This window comes from Zingiber officinale, chromosome 5A (genome assembly GCF_018446385.1).
Source record: "Zingiber officinale cultivar Zhangliang chromosome 5A, Zo_v1.1, whole genome shotgun sequence".
NCBI lineage: Eukaryota > Viridiplantae > Streptophyta > Magnoliopsida > Zingiberales > Zingiberaceae > Zingiber > Zingiber officinale.
The window spans coordinates 6845250-6866900 of NC_055994.1; the positions used below are offsets into that span (position 1 = coordinate 6845250).

The 21651-nt window shown below is 34.8% G+C and overlaps 1 protein-coding gene across 4 annotated transcripts in view; it reads left to right on the forward strand.

Annotated features, from left to right (window-relative positions):
• The first annotated feature begins 1193 nt into the window (after window positions 1-1193).
• The window catches only part of LOC121979506 (ubiquitin C-terminal hydrolase 13-like), a 37052-nt gene continuing 16594 nt past the window's right edge, over window positions 1194-21651 (forward strand). For 2 of the 4 annotated variants that reach the window (XM_042531495.1, XM_042531496.1), the window contains exons 1-19: window positions 1195-1373; window positions 1658-1724; window positions 1930-2077; window positions 2197-2354; window positions 5035-5300; window positions 5372-5590; window positions 5676-5784; window positions 5859-5974; window positions 6736-6834; window positions 12033-12142; window positions 13610-13684; window positions 14622-14700; window positions 14794-14940; window positions 15011-15091; window positions 15176-15295; window positions 15938-16060; window positions 17584-17661; window positions 17796-17884; window positions 18117-18225. In XM_042531495.1, coding sequence (XP_042387429.1) covers window positions 1344-1373; window positions 1658-1724; window positions 1930-2077; window positions 2197-2354; window positions 5035-5300; window positions 5372-5590; window positions 5676-5784; window positions 5859-5974; window positions 6736-6834; window positions 12033-12142; window positions 13610-13684; window positions 14622-14700; window positions 14794-14940; window positions 15011-15091; window positions 15176-15295; window positions 15938-16060; window positions 17584-17661; window positions 17796-17884; window positions 18117-18225 — 2223 coding nt within the window. In that variant the 5' untranslated portion in view covers window positions 1195-1343. Of the gene's footprint in view, window positions 1374-1657; window positions 1725-1929; window positions 2078-2196; window positions 2355-5034; window positions 5301-5371; window positions 5591-5675; window positions 5785-5858; window positions 5975-6735; window positions 6835-12032; window positions 12143-13609; window positions 13685-14621; window positions 14701-14793; window positions 14941-15010; window positions 15092-15175; window positions 15296-15937; window positions 16061-17583; window positions 17662-17795; window positions 17885-18116; window positions 18226-21651 lie in introns of all 4 variants that reach the window. The other 2 variants (XM_042531497.1, XM_042531498.1) reach the window with 2 other exon arrangements.

Consider the following 21651-nt stretch of genomic DNA (forward strand, 5'->3'; position numbering starts at 1 on the left):
GTTTTGACCAATTTCATGGTTCCCTTTGAGAATATGCAAATACCACAATGTGAAAATAGAAGACAACTAAATCTTGTAAGAGGTACTCGTGCTTGTTGAGCTGATCTCTCTTTGATGATATAAATTTCACTGTTAAAGGGGAACTCATACAAGTTATTATTCTCCTCGTGCCTTCGATTTTGTGTGAAAGTTATTTTAGTCTATACGACTTTTAGTTTTAAAGTTATTATTACTTTCTAAGAATTTTTTTTTAAAAAACCCCTCTGTCCAACTGGTGGGCCCTGTGATAGGGAGCGAGAGGTAAGGTTAACGGAGAAAGACTGACAGATATAACTAATTTCATTTGGAGGTATGAATTGGAAGAAAAAGGAGTCACCCTGTAAATATTTCCTTAGGAAAAGTGAATGAAAAAAAAAATTAGAGTAAGCTCGAAGAAGAGAAAGGAAAAGAGCGAAGTCATAATTTCATTGTCGGACTCATGGTGAGGTCATGATCTCGTGCGTCGCTCGTGATTATCGAGACAAGGTTGCTGTGCGTTGCCTATCAGTGACTTCGCTCGCGACTAGGTCCCCTTGCCGAGTGCAGCTCGCGACCTCATGGCTAGGTAGTGACGTGCCGCAAGGTCGCTCCGCACTCGTGAACTAAAGGCGGCAAGGTCACGCCTTGCCCCCGAACTAGCCTATAAACTCACAGTGGACAAGTTTATGGTCAATTTAAGGCTCCATTATTAAGATGGTAAAAGATAATATGTTCGGCTTCATTATTAAAGTGATAAAAAATAAATATGTTCATCTTCAGTATTCTCGTCAATCCGTCTAATATTAACATGAGAAAGATAAATTATGAATGATTATTAATTTTTAGAATAATAATTAACATATAATATATAAAGGAATCATTTATCTCAATTTTATTGAGTTACGGTTCCATTATCAAAATGTTCGACAAATGAAAGGTTAGTTTTGTTCGATTTGAATGGGTAAGTAAACGAGTTAAATTTGATCCGTGGATAAATTTATAAATTATTTTTATATTTCTTTTTTCAAAAGTAAACAGAGGAAAATACGTGTAATCCATCCTTATGTCATCCGCTCTTCGAAGTAAACCGGCATAAGGCTCATACGGACACGAGGGTCTTAGGCCCCACGTACATACTCGCGATCGCATTGACGTGTGATAAAAAAACCCTTAGCCCGTCACCGGTACCCACTTCCTGTTTTGGCCTCGTCGCTTGATCCCGGGGAAGGGCTCTCTTCTATCTCCTCCGATCAACTCCCTTCCTCCGACGGCGATCCTCCGCCTAGGATCAGATCCTCCCGTGCCACTTCAGTGACGACCCACCCATGACTATGATGACGCCGCCCCCTCTTGAAGTACGGTTCTCCCAACGCGCGTTCTGTCTTCATTCGTCACCCTAGTTATTGGTTAGTTAGCTGGAGATGGCGTGTGTAGTTTGGCCTCTCTGTGTCGCTTGTTCCTGTGCAATTCTCGTCGTTTCTAGGGTTTAGAGTGGACCGCTGCCTGCCCGTCAATCTGTTAGAATTTGACTCTCCATCGAACCCTTAATGAGTCTGCTAAGGCCTTTATTTGGATCGAAGCACGGTGATCGTTGGTGGATCTGAGCTCTAATTTGTGTGTTCATTTCTTGTTTTTGCAGCAGCAGGAGGACGAGGAGATACTGGTGCCACATCAGGAGTTGACGGAGGGACCCCAGCCGATGGAAGGTAACTGTTATTGATTTTTAGTCGAGGCTCTTGATTGTGAGGCATTCTATCTTTGGTTGCTGGAAATTAGTAATTTTGCGTGCTTCTGCTGATTTGAAGATAAAATTGCTTTTGGCGATGCTTCTTATGGTGTCTGGCTTACTGTTGGTTCATAATTTTGAAGTTTAATGCATTCTTATTTTTTATGTTTCCTTTTTGGTGCCAGTTTTATCAGCTGAGACAGCGAATGCTCTGGAAAGCCAACAGGTGGAGGATCCTCCCACGTTCAAATATAGGTGGACAATTGAAAACTTTTCCAGGTTGAATGCCAAGAAACTTTATTCTGACATTTTCTATGTCGGAGGGTATAAATGGTAAGCTTAACATTTAATGCCTTTCATGTCTGTCTATTCTAGATGCATGATTTGGCTTACTCAGTTAGGATACAGCAATTCAATGGCATTGAGTAGTTTTTCTTGATTTGATTGTGCAGGCGGGTGCTAATTTTTCCCAAGGGAAATAATGTAGACCACTTGTCTATGTACCTTGATGTTGCTGATTCAGCTACTTTGCCATATGGTTGGAGTAGATATGCACAGTTCGCACTTGCAATTGTCAATCAAGTTCATGGAAAGTACACAATAAGAAAAGGTATCTCATCTCTTGTGAATTTCCACTTTTGATCATTTCCATACATAGCTTTGCTGAAAAGTAGTCATATGAGAATCTGATATGTGAATCCAATTTCCAACAACTTCACTTTATCTGGATCCATGGGAGAAGCCAGTTATAGCTCAGTATGACTACTTACTCCGGTGGAATACTAGCCACAAAAGGAGCTTGAGTACTTTGGAGTGTCATTTATTCTGAAATGAGTAGACAAGTTGCGGGAAGCTGAGGTTTGCCAGTTCGGAACAACTATTGAATGGCGCCAATGGAAACCACCTCCAATTTAGTTGATAGTTACAGACACAAATTCTTACTTGATCTCGGGGGGAGTGGGGTTAGCTTTATTAGGATTGGAACACAATGATATATGCGGAAAGAATAACTTGATGCCAACGTAATCAAACTTTGTCTCATTTAATTTCCAAAACACAGGAAGGATAAGCTCTTACTAGCCCTCTTCAATAACACCTGTCTCACATTCAGGACATACTTCTTTTGTCCACGCCACAACACACTAATTTCACAACCTATGGATTCCACGATAGCTCTTACTTTTAATCACAATATAACTCTCAAAATACAATTGTCTCAAACTCAATGCCAGAAACAGCATCTACAAAAGTGATCCAAGCATAGTGCCTCACCCACCAATAATCCATCTCCATGGCTAACATGCCCTATAATTGAAGATAGAGACATGTTTATTTTGTGAGCCTGGTTAGGAGTATCATCTCATAAGTTATAGAAATGTATCTCTACTTATGATCTGAATTTTTTATGGTCCTGGAAGCAGTGGGGAGCTCAATCCATCTCAAAATGACCAATCCCAAGTGGAAGATGCCACCATGTATTATAAATAGACAAATCCATGGACATACTCATATGAGACTAATTCTGATATGGTACCTCGCAGGCCATCATACATAATGATGATTTTTGTCCTTAAAATTTCCTTGTACAGTTTAAAGGATAACTAAGCCTGGGTGTCAAGGAAGGATACAATTATACAAAGAAAAAAGGAGCTGCAAAACAACTATTGACAATAACATGATGCAGAGACCATATAAGTTAATTTGTAGAACTAAGATCACGTATCACCAAACCAATTATATTGGCATTTAGAAACATTTTACTCCTTTGTAATATTAGTTCAACAACCTTCAAATTTTGCTGACATGAATTCTAGTATGGATGGCCAACAGAGATGTATTTTGTCTTTATATTTATGAGCAAGCGATTTGAGTTTGGCATCACTAGAATGCCATATGATATTGTTTGTTAAAAAATTGCCTGAAGGCTAGTAATCAAGGTGTCTTATGAAGTTATTTGGGATAATGTTTTATCACTATGAAATGGTTTATATCCCCTAATTAAACAAAATGAAACCATTAGAGAATGTTGGAAAAAGCATATTATTTACTTTTTAAGAAAAGATTGTTAATGGTTAATGGTTAATGTTTTAGACATCATCATCATCAAGCCATAATAGTTTCAACTATTGAGGGATGGCTACTTGGATGTTATTCCTCAATTGAACTCTTGCAAGACTATGTCACTAGAAATTTTTAAATATCCTAGACCACTTTCACTTACATAAAGTAGAATTATCTTTCATATGCAGTTACCCCTTCACACCTTTCATATACTTATCAAACTTTTCTAACTATTTGACCTTTTGGTTATCTTTAAACATTCATATCATCTTAACCCTTTTTCTTTTATTTTCTCACTTAGGAGCTGCACTTAATTTTTCAGGGGAGAAATTTTTCTTTTTCTTTTATATTTTCTAGTAACACAACACATCCATCTTAGTATTTTCATCTCTTCAACATTTATTTATTTATTTATTTCTTTTTGTGCTTGTTTCTTAATGGCCCATCATTTAATCTAGGAAATATTGAGGGTCTTACAACGGTCTTATAATTTATTTTTTTTTTAAAAAAAATCTTTTAGTCTAAAACTCTTTTTACATAATCTGTGTCCAGTTTTTACTGCTTCTTTTTTCCTTGGAAGAACATTCCAACTACTAAAATTAAACTTTGCCTATGAAATAAATTATTCCTATAATAAGTTAAGAACATCAAATAACTTTTTAAATGATCCCCTTACTATAAATCTGCAACTGGGCAATGATCCCCTAACCTTTTTTTTTTGCCCCCACGAAGGGCAATGATCCCCTAACTTTTTTTTTGTCCCCACGAAGGTGCCTAGTTGACTAGAGAGTGACAAATTTGCTACAATGGGGCGGGAATTGAGCATGCCCTGGGGAAAAACTCCTCTCACCCTCTAGCCACTTGGCGGTCGGCTATAAGTTGATCCCGTGATTTACTTCCCTTACCATAACCTAGGGACGGGCTGTGAGAGACACCTGGAGTGAGCGTAATCACCTTTGCTACAACAAACATTTTTTTTTATTGATAAGCAGTAATAGTATGACTAACATCCTTGTGAAGGTTTCAAAGTGGTTGTTGTTCCGAAGTTTGGGAATTGCTACTTGTTACATGCATATGCAAAACTATATTTCTGGGAGAGAAAATGTCTTTGAGTTTCTGCATAAGAATATGGTTGAGAATCTGTTTTCTGTTATAAACATTGCTTTTTTAAAAATTAAAAACTTGATTTTTTTAGCACTGCTCTTGTCCTTTACCTTTCCTGATTACAGATACACAACACCAATTTAATGGGCGAGAAAGCGATTGGGGTTTCACTTCGTTTATGTCTCTAAGTGAACTCTATGATCCAAGTAGAGGATATCTAGTCAATGATACATGTGTAATTGATGCTGAAGTTACTGTCCGTAAAGTCATAGATTACTGGAGTTATGATTCAAAAAAGGAAACAGGCTATGTTGGCCTTAAAAACCAAGGAGCTACTTGTTACATGAACTCTCTTCTGCAGACTCTGTATCATATTCCATACTTCAGAAAGGTAGGAGTGACAATTCATTTAGTTGCACAATCATTTTGTTCAGTGAATGATCCCATAAATCTCATTTTCAGGCTGTTTATCATATGCCAACAACAGAGAATGATATGCCATCAGGGAGCATTCCCTTGGCACTGCAGAGTCTGTTCTATAAGCTTCAGTACAGTGACAACAGTGTTGCTACAAAGGAATTGACAAAATCGTTTGGTTGGGACACATATGATTCCTTTATGCAACATGACGTGCAAGAACTTAATAGGGTTCTTTGTGAAAAATTAGAAGACAAAATGAAGGTTTGAAATTTGTGCTGAAATGATCTATGTTGTGTTGACATTGGTCTTCCCATTCATTAAATTGTTGTATTTGAAATTGTCACAGGGAACTGTGGTTGAGGGCACAATCCAGCATTTGTTTGAAGGACATCACATGAACTATATTGAATGCATTAATGTGGATTACAAATCCACTAGAAAAGAATCATTTTATGGTATGGAACTGCTATGACTTTGCAGTTTTTTGATATGTTTTGCAAGTAATGCTGCTTGGTTGTATTGTGTATAGATTTACAGCTGGATGTAAAGGGTTGTCGGGATGTTTATTCTTCATTTGATAAATATGTCGAAGTAGAGCGGCTTGAAGGGGATAATAAATATCAAGCAGAAAACCATGGGTTACAGGTAGTTTTATTATATCTCTTCATTTATTCAAAGATTATTTGATTAGTTACTACATAATTTCTGATCCTCAATTAAATTCGCAAGCATATTTTGTAAGTTGAGTAAAATTTCTTTCAATAAGACTATTGAATTTGTTTTTTGGTCTTTTTTGTACTCTGTCATGATAATGACACAGAAGTTATTCTCTTTCATTATTAATTTTCTATAGAATTTCGAATTTTGAGATTATTTGATTTATTTTAAGAAAATACATACAGGGGATTGTTCCTGGAGATCTGAGTTCCCAGTCATTTTTTCAAATATCATCTTGTTATCTTGCTTTATGATCTTGTAGATGGCTAAATTATTTGACATTTCTTTCTTTATTTTTAGTTTTGTGTTTAATTAATCATAATATTGGATTTTGTTTCATTTAATGCATATTTATGAAAATGTTTATGACAAATGGATAAGATCTGTGCTGCACAATTTTTAACTAGACTTGTATTTTGTAATGCAGACTACTCAATTCTGCTTTCACTGTCATTGCCTTCATTTTTACCTTGCTGATAAGTATATAATGTATCAATTCTGTAAGATATGAGTGTTTGTTTTTTTTTAAAATACACAATTTAAGGGGTTCCCATAAAGACAACTAACTGTCTTCATCTAGCAGTTAGACCAATTAATTCATGTACACTATTTTATTGTAATTTAAATATATGTCTTCGTAGTGCTATTATGGTTGAGAATTTCCTTTCACCTCTAAAATTTTCTTGCAGGATGCTAAGAAAGGTGTTCTTTTCATTGACTTCCCCCCTGTTTTGCAACTCCAGCTTAAACGTTTTGAATATGATTTTATGCGAGATACAATGGTGAAGGTCAGTGAGGCTTTGACACTTTTTAATACATCACTTGTTATTGTTCATTTGTATATTTTGTTCCTAGAGCTGGTTTTGTTTTTTTGTCTGTCTAGTTTTCCTTGAGCTCCTGAAATATTTGTTAATCAAATATGGTCAAATGTTTTCTGCATTTCCAAAGTCATATCTTTTCATTTCAAATTATATTTTGTTGTTATGAATATGGTTTAAAATTTTGTACCGTATCGTGTGGTACAGAAATTTATCATTTTGGTATTAGTAAATTTCTCAAATCCAATATTGTTCGACGTGCATAATCTCTCATGTTCTGATTGAGACGATGAGCATTATGTCGTGCCAACACTCGATATGCTACGATATGCACCAAATGAGTTCAAATAATATTTTTTTATGCCTTTTTTATTGTAAAAATCTTATTCACATGATTATCTACATTCTTATTCACTTGAGTATCTAATTATTATAGTGTTATTTTTATTAGTAAATAAGTTAGCAGAAAAAAATTATAAGAAGAAAACCTATATGAACATATCGATGCATATTATAGTAAACATGAATAAAATTATTTATAATTCAATTACTAATTGATAATAATATTATTAAATGTGGAAAAACCAAGTAAAAGAAGACTATATTAAACCCACAATATGAATTCGTGGTATGTTTTAATGCATACTTATATATGTCGAGAATGGGTATCATATAATATGAGAAAATTTAATTCATTCAAATAAAAGTCATTTAAATTTATCATGGCATGCCAAAGCATATAAGTGTCATGCCAAAGCATATCGAGTGTCAGCAAAGCATAGTGTCAAAATTGATCATTCCTGTTTGGGGTAGACTCTCCTACAAGAATGACACTTTAACTTAACCCTCGGGTATGTAGTTGTCTTCTTTTCTTCTTTCTTTCATCTTCTTCATCTCCTTCCTTCCTACACCTCTAATTTGACATTGATACCATTCATTGAGACTTCGACAATACCCAAATTGAGTTGTTCTGCTCAAATACTCAAACTGTGACAAAGTTTGATATCTTGAATGTACTGTTTGTGATTTTTTTTTTTTTTTGCATTTTAACTCATGGTACAATGATCTATGATAGACTTTCTATCACCAATTGAAATGGTACATGTTTGGTGTTGTGCTGTAGCGAAATTCGCAAAACCTGCCTTGATCAGCTCAAATGAGATTTAATCCTATAATAAAAAAAATGATAAACCAGTTAGCCTCATTGATTTTCCATGGTGACCGGCCCAGTCTCACGGAATTTTTTCACCGGCCACAAGGATAAATCGGGAAGTGCTTACGGCGGGCTTCCAACCTTTGGTTGCGCACCCCATTTGGAGAAAAAAATTCCTGCAAATACGCCATAGCTGGGAATTGAACCGTGGTTGCCTGAATGACAATTTGGATGTCCTACCACAACACCATAGCCCTGGGGCAAGATTTAATCCTATAATGGTCTTACATTTAGTTGCTAAATGATATCTCTAATTATATACCTATAGTGATTAAAAAAAATAATTATACTAAAATTTTTGTGCAACAAATTATTAAAAAAAAATAAATAGCTCAACTAATGATTATGTTTTTCTAATACCAAAATCAATACTCAATCAAATGAGAGCATTAGTTCTTATAACACCCTATAATTTTCTAAAATCCCAAATTAAATAATGCGCGTAGACATCTAATATTGAAATTGGTTCTTTATATGTCGAAAAATATATCTTAATTATTGAGAGTTGTACTTGTATGATACAGTGTTTAAGGTGGGCCCTTTTTTTTTTGGGGGGGAGGTCAAAGTTTAGGAGGCTGGCTGACGTGGAAGTCAAAGTCAAAGGGCGGTCGACGTCATGGGGAACAAGAGAAGGTCCGACTAGACCTCTAGGCCGGCTGGACCGTGAGTCACAGTTCTATGCACGGATGGAATGTTAAGCTAGGGGCTCGCTCGATCGGGTCCTCCGGTCGATCTGGCCTCGAAGATTGATCTGACAATCAACGATAATGAAATATGAAGCCAAGTATCAACTATCTTGATCGAGTGCTCCAGTCGATTGGACGTATGATCCGATTGGACATACTAGACAGTTGGTTGTGTACATTTCAAATAAAGAAGCTGAGCGAAAGTCGAGTTGTCGATTGCACTCATAAACATTGACCGAGCACTCTTCGGAAGTCACTGTCGGTCGGACTATACTAGTAATTTAATCAGTTGGTCAAAGTAGTCTATTGTGAGCCTCGTAGCCAACAAACTATTACGCTTTTTTAGCCTTTTGTGCGCACTTTCGAAGCTTCCAACCTGTCAAATCATAGAGATTTGTGAGCTCATTTTTGGAAAGGTGTCAGGGTTATGACCTGTCCTTTTTTTTGGAAGTGCTTCGTAATTTGTGCATAGACACAACAGTGACATTATAAAAGGGGGTCTTCATTCATAGGCGAAGGTACACAATGCTACGTATTTTTACACGCTCATTGCTATAGTTTTTTCATTATTCCTCTCCAAGAATCGATCATTGACTTGAGCGTCAGAGGACCAACGCCGGAATCCTTTCCCTTGCTCGGCACTAACGCTCTTTGTGACACAGGATAGTGAGAAGTTTCCATTCAGTCAACATCAGAACCGAGTTTCCAGCTAGCCATCTTCCCAGCTTTCGGATAGGATCATTGTACTTGGATTTGGATTGACACTTAGAATTGAGAAGAACTTGGACTGACACATCTAGAATTGAGAACAAAGAAGTTAAAAGATATGGTTACATCTTGGTTTTTTCGATTTGGCATCAATTCTTTGCTGCCGGTGGTGCTCTTGTTGTTGTTTCATTCTCCCCCTCTCTTTTGATACTGTTTGATCTCTTCCTTGCAACCGATAGATGAAATTGATGGATGTTATGAGAAGAGAATCCTCCTATCTGGTCATGATCACCAAAACTGTGTCATCATTGGCAGCAAAATGTTTTTTGCTCGTGCCAACATATTGTTGGAACAATTGAAGACCAAAACCATATGTTTTGGCTGTGTTGATGGATACTGATCTTCATTTAATACTAGAAAACAATGTCAAATGTTGGAAATTTTTGACAGCAAATGAAGGTTTGGGTTCGTTCTGGCCAATGCATAGATGAATGTTTTGCTTAAAAATTTAATGTAAGAGGATGCCCTGCTGATGCTGTCATTAGACAATGTTTTTCTTTTATAGACCTTATTATTAGGTTTCATCTTCTCTATACATCTTTGATTTTTTCTCCATTATTTCGACTGTTTGCATTCTATTTGCTTTCCCCAAATATTTCAGTTACCTTTTGGCATTCACTTTCTTAATCAGCATTCCCTGCTGAGATAAACAAGTGTGTCGAGCTTTGCCTTTAATTGGCGACAAAGGTGAAACCGTTACCTCGGCTGTCCTTATCTGGAAGGGAGGTAAATTATGGGAGTTTCGCCCAGCAACAATAGCACATGCAAGAAGGGGTTGAGGCAACCAGCGGGGCATTCCACACCCACTAGGAATCAACCCCAGACCTATTGGTAGCAACACTCTTGTATGAACCAACTGCGCTAGCCTATGGGGGGCCGAGCTTTGTCTTTAATGATAGCATGTTTCGTGGAGTTGAGGACAGGAAGCCTGATATTTTAAATGGCTGAGAAACCAATTCCTCCCATCCAGTCAATGTATTGTTCTTTGGGTCACATAGGAAGGGCACCGGCATTATGAGAGCATAGAGGATAGGATCCTGTCATCTAAAATTATGTGGCTTGGGGTAATAAACTTATGTATTTGATTCTGCATGATTAGTGAAATAGAGGTGAAGTTATGTTCCCACATAGAATCTTATTTGATGATACTGTTTGATCTCTTCCTTGCAACCGATAGATGAAATTGATGGATGTTATGAGAAGAGAATCCTCCTATCTGGTCATGATCACCAAAACTGTGTCATCATTGGCAGCAAAATGTTTTTTGCTCGTGCCAACATATTGTTGGAACAATTGAAGACCAAAACCATATGTTTTGGCTGTGTTGATGGATACTGATCTTCATTTAATACTAGAAAACAATGTCAAATGTTGGAAATTTTTGACAGCAAATGAAGGTTTGGGTTCGTTCTGGCCAATGCATAGATGAATGTTTTGCTTAAAAATTTAATGTAAGAGGATGCCCTGCTGATGCTGTCATTAGACAATGTTTTTCTTTTATAGACCTTATTATTAGGTTTCATCTTCTCTATACATCTTTGATTTTTTCTCCATTATTTCGACTGTTTGCATTCTATTTGCTTTCCCCAAATATTTCAGTTACCTTTTGGCATTCACTTTCTTAATCAGCATTCCCTGCTGAGATAAACAAGTGTGTCGAGCTTTGCCTTTAATTGGCGACAAAGGTGAAACCGTTACCTCGGCTGTCCTTATCTGGAAGGGAGGTAAATTATGGGAGTTTCGCCCAGCAACAATAGCACATGCAAGAAGGGGTTGAGGCAACCAGCGGGGCATTCCACACCCACTAGGAATCAACCCCAGACCTATTGGTAGCAACACTCTTGTATGAACCAACTGCGCTAGCCTATGGGGGGCCGAGCTTTGTCTTTAATGATAGCATGTTTCGTGGAGTTGAGGACAGGAAGCCTGATATTTTAAATGGCTGAGAAACCAATTCCTCCCATCCAGTCAATGTATTGTTCTTTGGGTCACATAGGAAGGGCACCGGCATTATGAGAGCATAGAGGATAGGATCCTGTCATCTAAAATTATGTGGCTTGGGGTAATAAACTTATGTATTTGATTCTGCATGATTAGTGAAATAGAGGTGAAGTTATGTTCCCACATAGAATCTTATTTGATGTATTCTAGAAATTATCATGCGTTTTGGTACTTGAACCAAAAAGATCCACCTATCAGTATTGTTGCACTTTTACTGGTTTTTTCAAGCCATAATCCTGCCGTTCACATTCTCTTCAGCTTCTCATGGCTCTTTGACCCTTGTTGACTAGAAGATTCATTCTACATGGAATAAAATTGATCACTCTCATGTGGCGAAACCTTGTTACTTTAATTGAGATCATGAAGAAAATTTCATATTTTGGTTCAACTTACAACTTAGAACATTATATAAATGCCTATTTGCCAAATTATATTTTTCTGATAGCTTTATATATATATATTTTATTCTCATTTGTAACCTATTGGTCCCTGGTATGCAGATAAATGATCGTTATGAGTTTCCACTTCAGTTGGACCTTGATAGAGATAATGGTAAATATCTTTCTCCGGATGCTGACAGGAGGGTTCGAAACCTGTATACACTTCACAGGTGAGCTCTCTTTTAAATAAAGAAAACTAGATATGAAGGAAACTGAGTGCAGATCCAAGACCCAAATTATATTACTAAATTACTCAATACTGCATTTAAATAATTGGTATTTGGTAGAAGATCCTACAATTTCCGCCAAGGAGTATCCTCAAATTGAAACCTTTGAATCTTCAACTAATTTCCATGCTATCAAATCTGTCTTTCACCATGTCATACACAATCACTATCAATAAAATAGTATTCTGTTTGACAGTGTTTTTTTCCAGATATTCATTATCAAAAAAGCAAGTGAAATATTGAGCAATTCTTTAAGTGTTAGCTTCATAATTGATAACAATGCCTTTTTGGCTTTTACAAACTAGCTTGCAAGATGTCAATTCCTTTTCTCACAGCAAATCTATTAATTACATGCATGTGAGCTATGCAAGTTCAACTCCCAAGTTAATTATTAAGAATGCAACCTCAATGAATCTTCTCTTTACTAAAACATTAGAAAAAACACAAGCCTGACTATGGAATTTACCGTAGAATGCAACTTGATATTTATTTGCTCATTAATTGCTTGTCAAACTCTGAATGTGTTTATCTATACTAATATATAATCCTACTTCCCGCTGACTAAATTAAGAAACTTAATTTCATTCGATACTTTTGGAGTTGACGATATTTCCTTATGAATTGGGAATATTATGCATTCATGCAATTTCTTGAATGATTTGGAAAAATGTATCAGACATTTAATTAGATCACGTGTGTTTCATTTGAAAAGAATAGTGCATATTTTAATTAAGTTCAATTACTAATTGTAAGAAATTGAGTAATCATAGTTGTCAATAGGGTATTGACCATTTTAAAATCTTAAGTATCTGTTGTATGGATTGGAGTCGGTAAGAATTTTATAAAAAATATATGGAAGAATAAAATAAATTGCTTAGTCTATGCGATAACTGTATATATACATGCACACATGTACATCTAATATAATACTATATGTATGTGTGTGTATATAACTTTTATTTAATTTGATATTATCATCAGATAATAATAATGATAAATAACAAATATTATCAAAATCTATATTAATGGATCCAATTCTAATTGATTTGTTATTATTATTGGAAAAATATATTCCATATTATGGTTTCTATTATTGTATTATTTTATTTTGAGATAACTATAAAATATTTCATTTCATCAGATGTTCATATTAAACATATCTATACTATTCCTGTTATTGTTATATTATTCAAATCATTTCAGTGTAATAATAGTAAGTTTAGTTAATTTCTATTTTATTTCCAAGTTGACCAACCTAAAGAAACAAAGGATGACACATTTGTGATAGCGAAGCATTTGTGGTCTTTGCTACAATCTTGTAAAATAAAATATAAAGATTCAAATTTAGAGGTGGAAATAATTTAAGCTAAGTTGTATCGACATTTATATTGTTTTTTTCCTTGCATCCAGTGTTCTCGTTCACAGTGGTGGGGTGCATGGGGGACATTATTATGCTTTCATCCGACCAACTCTATCAGATCAGTGGTATTGAACATTTTACCTGTATCTTCCGCCGATTCTCTTCTGTTGTGTGTTTTCAAAAAAATATAGTGAAAGATTGCTTATGAGTTTGTTGCTTAATTTACTTGTCTGAGTTAATATTTCTGATCAAAGAGTCCTTGCTATTTGCTCTGGTTACTTATGGAAAGATTTTTTTTATTCAATATTGTCAAATCTCAAGTTGTTTACAGAGCTGCCAACTTTATGTTTTTAAATAGCCTAAATTCTTTTCTCAATGTTGGTTTCCACTTTCTGTTGCCAACAAGCAGAAAGGTTTTTTTGTCATGATTAACATTCTACTCTTAACTGATTCTTACAATTAATACTATATTAATACAATGATTTTCACTCAATTCTATAAGCACACTGTTTGATGTGATGGGCACAAAGCCAATCGATTTGCTTTAACACAATTAAAAGTGATTTAAATGATTTGAATTTTACATGTATAGCCTTTTTTCAGAGTTTACACAACTCGTATCAATTAGTGTTAAAGGCTTTGAGGATTAGTGGGAGATTAAATAAAACTCTATTTTACTTAATTAGAAGGAATTTAAAACATTTTGAATGATACTATTATATCACTTTGTATAGAATCTAATGGTATATTCCATGTACCCAACTCCATATGGTTGGGACTCATGGCTTGCTTTGCTTATGTATCAATACTATATAATGAGCTCATGTGTGGTTTAATTGCAAAAACTAAACAGCTACTTTTTTATAATCTATATAAATAAAATTGACTAGTTTTAGTTTTCTGAATAAATTGGATTTACCCGACTTGAACAGGAGTTGCATCTTTTACTCAATGCTTAATGATTGAGTTCATGTGTTCCTGCCCAACTTATTAAGCGTGAACTACATTGTAATAGTAGTTTTTTTAATAAAATATATATAGTTAAGAAAAGTTTCATCACAGGTTTAAGTTTGATGATGAGCGAGTAACAAAGGAAGATGCTAAAAAGGCACTAGAGGAGCAGTATGGTGGTGAAGAGGAGGTTCAAACATTAACCACTATCTTGTTCTGATGCTAATATCGTTCTATACTGGTGTATATGCTACATTTAGCTTTGACCATTTGGGTCTTGCAGTTACCTCAGACAAATCCAGGCTTCAACAATAGTCCTTTTAAATTTACTAAATATTCCAATGCTTATATGCTTGTATACATTCGTGAAAGTGACAAAGAGAAAATTATGTGTGATGTTGATGAGAAAGACATTGCGGAACACCTCAGAGTATGTTGATGAGATCATTATCTGTATGATGGTCGTATATCTTTCAGATATTCACAATCTATATCTACAGATTAGGTTGAAGAAGGAGCAAGAAGAGAAGGAGCACAAGAAGAAAGAGAAAGCTGAGGCCCATCTTTATACTATCATAAAGGTTGCTGTTGGGTTCCAGTGTACTGAGAAAACTTTTTTCCCTCTGCTTTCATTTCAATAAAATTATTTTTTCCCTTTCCATCAGGTAGCTCGGAATGAGGATTTGATAGAGCAGATTGGAAAGGATATGTTTTTTGATCTTGTAGACCATGACAAAGTTCGAGCCTTTCGCATCCAAAAGCAACTGCCATTCAATCATTTTAAGGTGAAATCATAAAAGTGATTAAGCTACCTTAACAGATGAAAGTGTCTGATATGATCATAAAAGATGTCCTTATCTGCATAAATATATATTATATTGACAGGACTTTATTTTATTAGTTTACTTTTAATGTGGTTTTGTATGGGACTTTAAGCTGTGTCATAGCAATATGAAGTTATCAGTCGGTTCTATCCTATGAATAATCAAGGAAAGACATTTATATGAAATTATAATTCTGTTTGTAAAAAGTAATAAAAGTTTGGAGAATGCAAAATACAAAGCATTTCACTTTTTCTGCTATATACAGAGGGATGCAGAGATGCAGATTTATTTATTTAATCTCCAGTATTCAGAGCATCACCTTAATGGACATTGTAGATGTGCACTTTATGCAGGAAACTCACGTTTTGGATCTTCTGAACTTTGTTTCAATGTAGAGTGTGTATGTGATTGCATTGCTCAACTATGTCACGGTTGTCTTAGAATCTGGAGTCTTTCTCACCCTCAGAGTATATTTGAGCCTCAAGTTCTGCAGTACTTGAGTGATTATTCATTGAAATTTGTCATTACTGAATCCATGTTGCTTCATTGCCCTCTTAAAATTTTCCTAATGTGAATACCCTACATAAATAATCTAATTGGCAGGAGGATGTGTTCAAAGAATTTGGTATTCCAGTTCAGTTTCAGCGGTTCTGGTTGTGGGCCAAGCGGCAAAACCATACATATCGGCCAAATCGGCCTTTGACACCACAGGAGGAAGCACAGTCTGTAAGTATTGTCGCTTCTCTTTGTACTTCTGTTTCCTAAAATACTTTCAGCATTACATTTGATCTCTGAGAATTGTTTATTTTTGCTGCAAGCCGACCCCACCTAGTGGGATAAGGCTTGGATGTTCTTGTCATCATCGTTGTCTATTTTTGTTGCAATTTTTGTACGTAGAGGATTATCAACCTATTGTACATATGCAAGGCTTTGTTTTACAGTTCCTCAACCATGAGAATATGGAAAAGAATGCATTTATTTTCTGGTACTTATGTTGTGATTTTCTCTAACTAGAGAAGACCGTAAGGGAACTTGGATTGGAGGTTATGCTTGAGTTTGCTGATTTGAGTTCCTAAATTTCAACTTTGTTTCTAATACATTTGGAAAGTAATAGTTAGTATTGTTATTTGAGTAGCTAAATTATCCATGAATTAGAATTCAGTAGTCTCATCCAGATTTGAAGTGTGGGTCCAAGACGAGTAAAATTATTTTTTGGAGTGATTATCGCCATCATTTTTTTTGAAATGTGATATAAAGTTTCCCTTTAAAAAAAATCATAAAGATTGCATGACCAAGAGATCTAAGTATAATCTTCAAATTAGGCAAAGAGAAAGATATAAAGCTTCATGCGATACAACTTATCTGCTTGGGTCTTTTCTGAATTTGTACCTTTTCTTTCTCATTAATTTAGATACTAAGAGTGAGTACCATGGTTTGAGTTAGACAAATCATCCATGAGTTTCCAGTAGTTGATAGTCTCATTCAGACCACAAGGGTGGTCCAACATCAATGAAGTTTTCCAGAGTGCTTATGGTCATCTAATCTTTTTCCAAAATATTGTATTTTTTTTTGCTTTATGTAAAACTTGTTATAAATATTATGGGACCAAGAGATTGAGATACAGACTTTAAATAAGACTGATAAATATATAAAACTCACAAACTGCAACTTATTGGTTCATTCATTTTGCCATCTAGCTTCTTAAATGGCCTCTATTGTTTCGGCGTGTTTATTAACTTGTATCCGTTTGTAATGACATCTAGTTATGTTAGGTCCTGATGAGACAGTTTCTTTGTTCATGCTTGGAAGGTTTGCTAACTAAGGTTTCCACTTTTTTTAGTTCATATTGGCGGGCTACACTTTATTTCTACAACTTATTTTATATAATTCTCATGTTGTAGTTTTTTTACTTATTTTAATGTAGAATTTCCATTTCAGTAAAATGTCTTTTAAGGTGATTAAACATTCAACCTGCAGTTTTCTTTTATACATTTTACCAACTCTGGTTTGTATAAAATCCTTTGTGATAGATTTTGTGAATCCTCATGGCCTGTTCCTTTTTTGAAAAACTTTTTATTCATCTAAATTTGATCAATCATTTCCTCCATTTCTTCTAGAATACAAGTTATTTTCAATAACACTTCTTACTATTTATGCATGTTTCATGAATTTTTGTTGTCATTATAGTATAATTCATTTAGTACCATTTGGTCCATGAAAATAGTTGTTTTATGTGTGCACTTGTATAGGTTGGACAGCTTAGGGAGGTTTCAAATAAGACACATAATGCTGAGCTGAAGCTGTTGTTGGAAGTAGACATTGGGCCTGTAAGTTCTTATTTCACATCTTTGAGCAACTTGCATATAAATGGGTCTTTTCTTTTGAGATCGTTCATTTAATCATTGTTTAAGTGAAGAGATTTCGCTAATGCATTTTTTTATTGACAATTGTCACAACCTAGGATCTTCACTTTCTTCCCCCACCACCAAAAACAAAGGAGGACATACTACTTTTCTTCAAGGTATATGACCCTGAAAAAGAAAATCTGAGGTATGTCTTCTAACTTTTTTTGCTAATTTCCCTATGATTTTTCTTAATGTCATTTGTGAGAGTAACAGCTTAGAGGCACAAAATTTCCCTAGTGTGGTATTTATGCTGGTAACTGTTTGCATATGTAGCTAAGCCTTTCTGTAGTAGTGGCTAATTTCTGAATGAAAATTGCTCATTGTTTTGGCAAGCCTTGTTCTTATTGTGTTGGTTTGTTTTGCTTTTGTTATTGTAGATTTGTAGGAAGGCTATTCGTGAAGGCTCTAGGAAAACCAACTGAAATACTCTCAAAATTGAATGAACTGGCTGAATTCCCTCCAAATGAAGAAATTGATCTTTATGAGGTTTGTTTTCCATTCAAAGCAGTGCAGTCAATAGTTTCAATCATCTCTTTATCTTGTTATCTGCATTTGAATATGAATTCTTGGTCTAAAGAGACTGAATGCATAGAAAATGCATAAACCACCATACTCTGAACACTAAAATATTCTTGTTTTTAGTTGGTACCATTATTAAAAAATAATGTAAATTATCAGCTTAACCGCATTTTTAATTTTCATCAAAATTGCTAATTTGAAGCGTTGACTATGCTGGAGTAAAAAAAAATGACATGGCAAATCCTTGCACAAGTCGTGAACAAAGATTCTTAGAATTTCTTGTCATCCCCTGTATTTTGGTTCCTTTTCATGTTAAAATTTTGCTGATAGAAGGTACAAGTGGGACCCAATTGTTTGTAATGGGAAGACTTACTGTATTAGTTGTTTGTAAAATTTTAACACGGCAAACATATGGTTAACACAAAGTTCTTTTGGTTTTATGCAATTCAAGATCAGAATGCAGGCTTCTAGGATTCCAATTAAAATTAACTCAGAAGTAGCTGAGTTGAAGAACCTGTTTGATTTGGTTTTGGTTTTTAAGAAAATGCGTTTTACCTTGCAATAGCCCTAAAACTGGTAGTTTTTAGAAAATTTTCTCCAATGAATTTCTAATAGTATCAGTTTGAAAAGTAATTTCTGGGTTTTAGGAACACATTGAAGTGACAGTAACTATAAATTGAAATGTCTAAAGCAATTTGGAGGTTCTGGACATTTTATAATATTTCTTTCTTTTTTCTTCTATCAGTTTTTCGATTATTGGGCACTAGGAACTAAGGTTGTTAGGGTTGAGATCCTACCTTGGATAAGAGGAGTATAGGTTTGGATTGTAGGATCAAAGTATAGGATAATAAAATTCTACAGGATGCTAAGAATGTTTTAGAAGTATATTTGATATTATAATTTATTTTAATATATTGTATTATATTGACTTCAACACTATCATTCTAATATTATAAAGTATAAATAAAGTTAATTTAGTAAATATATTTAAAATACAATATAATTGTATTTTAAATATATTTACTAAATTAAAATTATGGCAAATATTCAATGAATAGATTTATTAAATTATTGTGCTAATGTTAGGTTGTTCCCCGGAAGGAACGCATTGCAAGTCCGACTGTAACGTCTTGGTAAGGACCGTTATATCTCCAGAACTCGAGTGTAGAGTTAAATATTTAAGAGTTCACGTTGCAGGGTTTGATTGTAACGTATCGGAAAGGACCGCTACATCTTCATGAGAACTTGGGTGTGGTGTTAATAAACAAGAGTTCTCACACCATAAGTTGAATAAGAACAAATAAAAAGGGCAGCTCGGTGCATGAAGCTCCCGCTATGCGGGTCCCGGGGAAGGATCCATTGTACGCAGTCTTATCCTATTTTTTGCAAGAGGTTGTTTCCAGGATTGGATAAGAACAAATATGATAGGAAAATTAATAATCTAATATTTGGAATATAGAGCATAAAAACCCTCACTTGTAAATCAATAGAGGTAGTAAATACGATGATTAGGAGAAAAATTAGTATTTTGTATACAAGAGATAAAATGAGTAGGCGAGAAGACAAAACTGATAGATAACTTGAGTTTTAAGTTATGGTACACAGGAAAGAGTAAAGTAAGAAATGAAGCGGGTATTGTTGCAGATAGTTCATTAAAGGATGAAGTTGTAGTAGTTAGAAAAAGGAGTAGAATTATAGCCCTTAAGATAATAGTGACAAAAGAAACTATGAACATAATTAGCGTATATGCACTGCAAGTAGGATTAGATGAAGCTATTAGATCAAGGTTTTGGGATGACTTAGATAAAATATTTCAAAATATTCCGTCAAATAAAATAATTTTAATGGGAGGTGATCTAAATGGGTATGTCAGAGTAAAAAATGAGGAATATGAGAGGGTACATGGGGGTTATGGCTTTGGAACGAGAAATGAGGAAGAGAAAACTATATTAGGTTTTGCGATAGCATATGACCTTATATTAGCTAATACGTTTTATTTTTAAATAAGAACACTTATCACATTCAAAAGTGAGAATAATAAATGTCAAATTGAGTTTCTTATGATTAGGAATAAATTTAGAAAGATTTGTAAAGATTGTAAGATTATTCCAGGAGAAAGCTTGACTACCCAACTTAGGTTATGCCTCAAACATAGTATCAATTGAAAGAAAATATACACGACTGCTAGAAGTAAGTGATGGAAGTTAAAGGATGGGAAGCAAAATATATTTAAGGAGAAGGTAGAAGTACAAGCATTAGGTGAAATATATAGTGATTCTAATACGACATGGGATAAGATGATATCAAAGTTGAAAATAGTAGCTAAGAGTACTAAGTCAAAGGGACATGTACCAGTAAGGAATAATGTTGTAAATGACAATAGGTGGCGGGGCGGTCAGTGACCGCCTACCGCCTCGGTCGCCTTGGCGATGCCTAGATAGTTGAATTTTTTCATGCATAAATAAGTTTCATCCAATACAATACAATTTATATAAGGTACAAATAAATATATAAATGCAACTATCAAGATAAGTAATAAAAATTCATCAGCATATTAATACTAAAAAGTAATATCGTTACTTATACCAAAAATCTAAGTTTAAAATTAAAATTTCAACCCAACATGACAACAAGCCAAAAAGTATTAGACTCAACATAACTAATCTTCTAAATCATCTACACATACACCATCAACTACATCCGTAATCCTCTCATCATCGGACACAAAATCAACATCTTCATTTTCCTCCTCCGATGTATCTAAATCTTCAACAAGTTCTCTAATAGAGATATTTCTTATGCTCCTTTTTGGTTGTAGCACTTCATCCGCTCCTGAGGCCTCTGCCACCATTCTCCAAGTCCGGAACCCGGCTCGACCTCATCTTCATCACTATCATCAACAAGCCAATCTTGAGCTTCACTACCTTGAGAGGATAGAAGCAAATTTCCGCCCATTTCTCTCTATAAGATTGGATGAATTTGACATATACAAGATCATTCAATTATGATGTCTCGAGCCTATTCTTCTTCTTAGTATGTATCTAAACAATTAGAAAATTATTAAAAACTTATAAAAAGAAAGAATAGATAACATAATTTATGAATTACTATTTACCCCTTCATATCCCGATGAACTACTTGTCCAAGAGAGAAATCTCATTGTCATTTTTTGTAAGTTTAGAGTGTCACCACCATAATTGAACCACCATCCAACTTAAACAAGTAAAGAGACAAAAAAAATAATAAATCTAAAAATAGGTAAAAGATGTTAGGACCAAAAGTAGCTAGAGGGGGGGGGTGAATAGCTCGTCGCGTTCGCTCGGTGCTCGGCGTTGCTTGTTCCTTCAAAGATGTGCAGCGGAAAATACAGAAACAAACACACAACGCTAACAC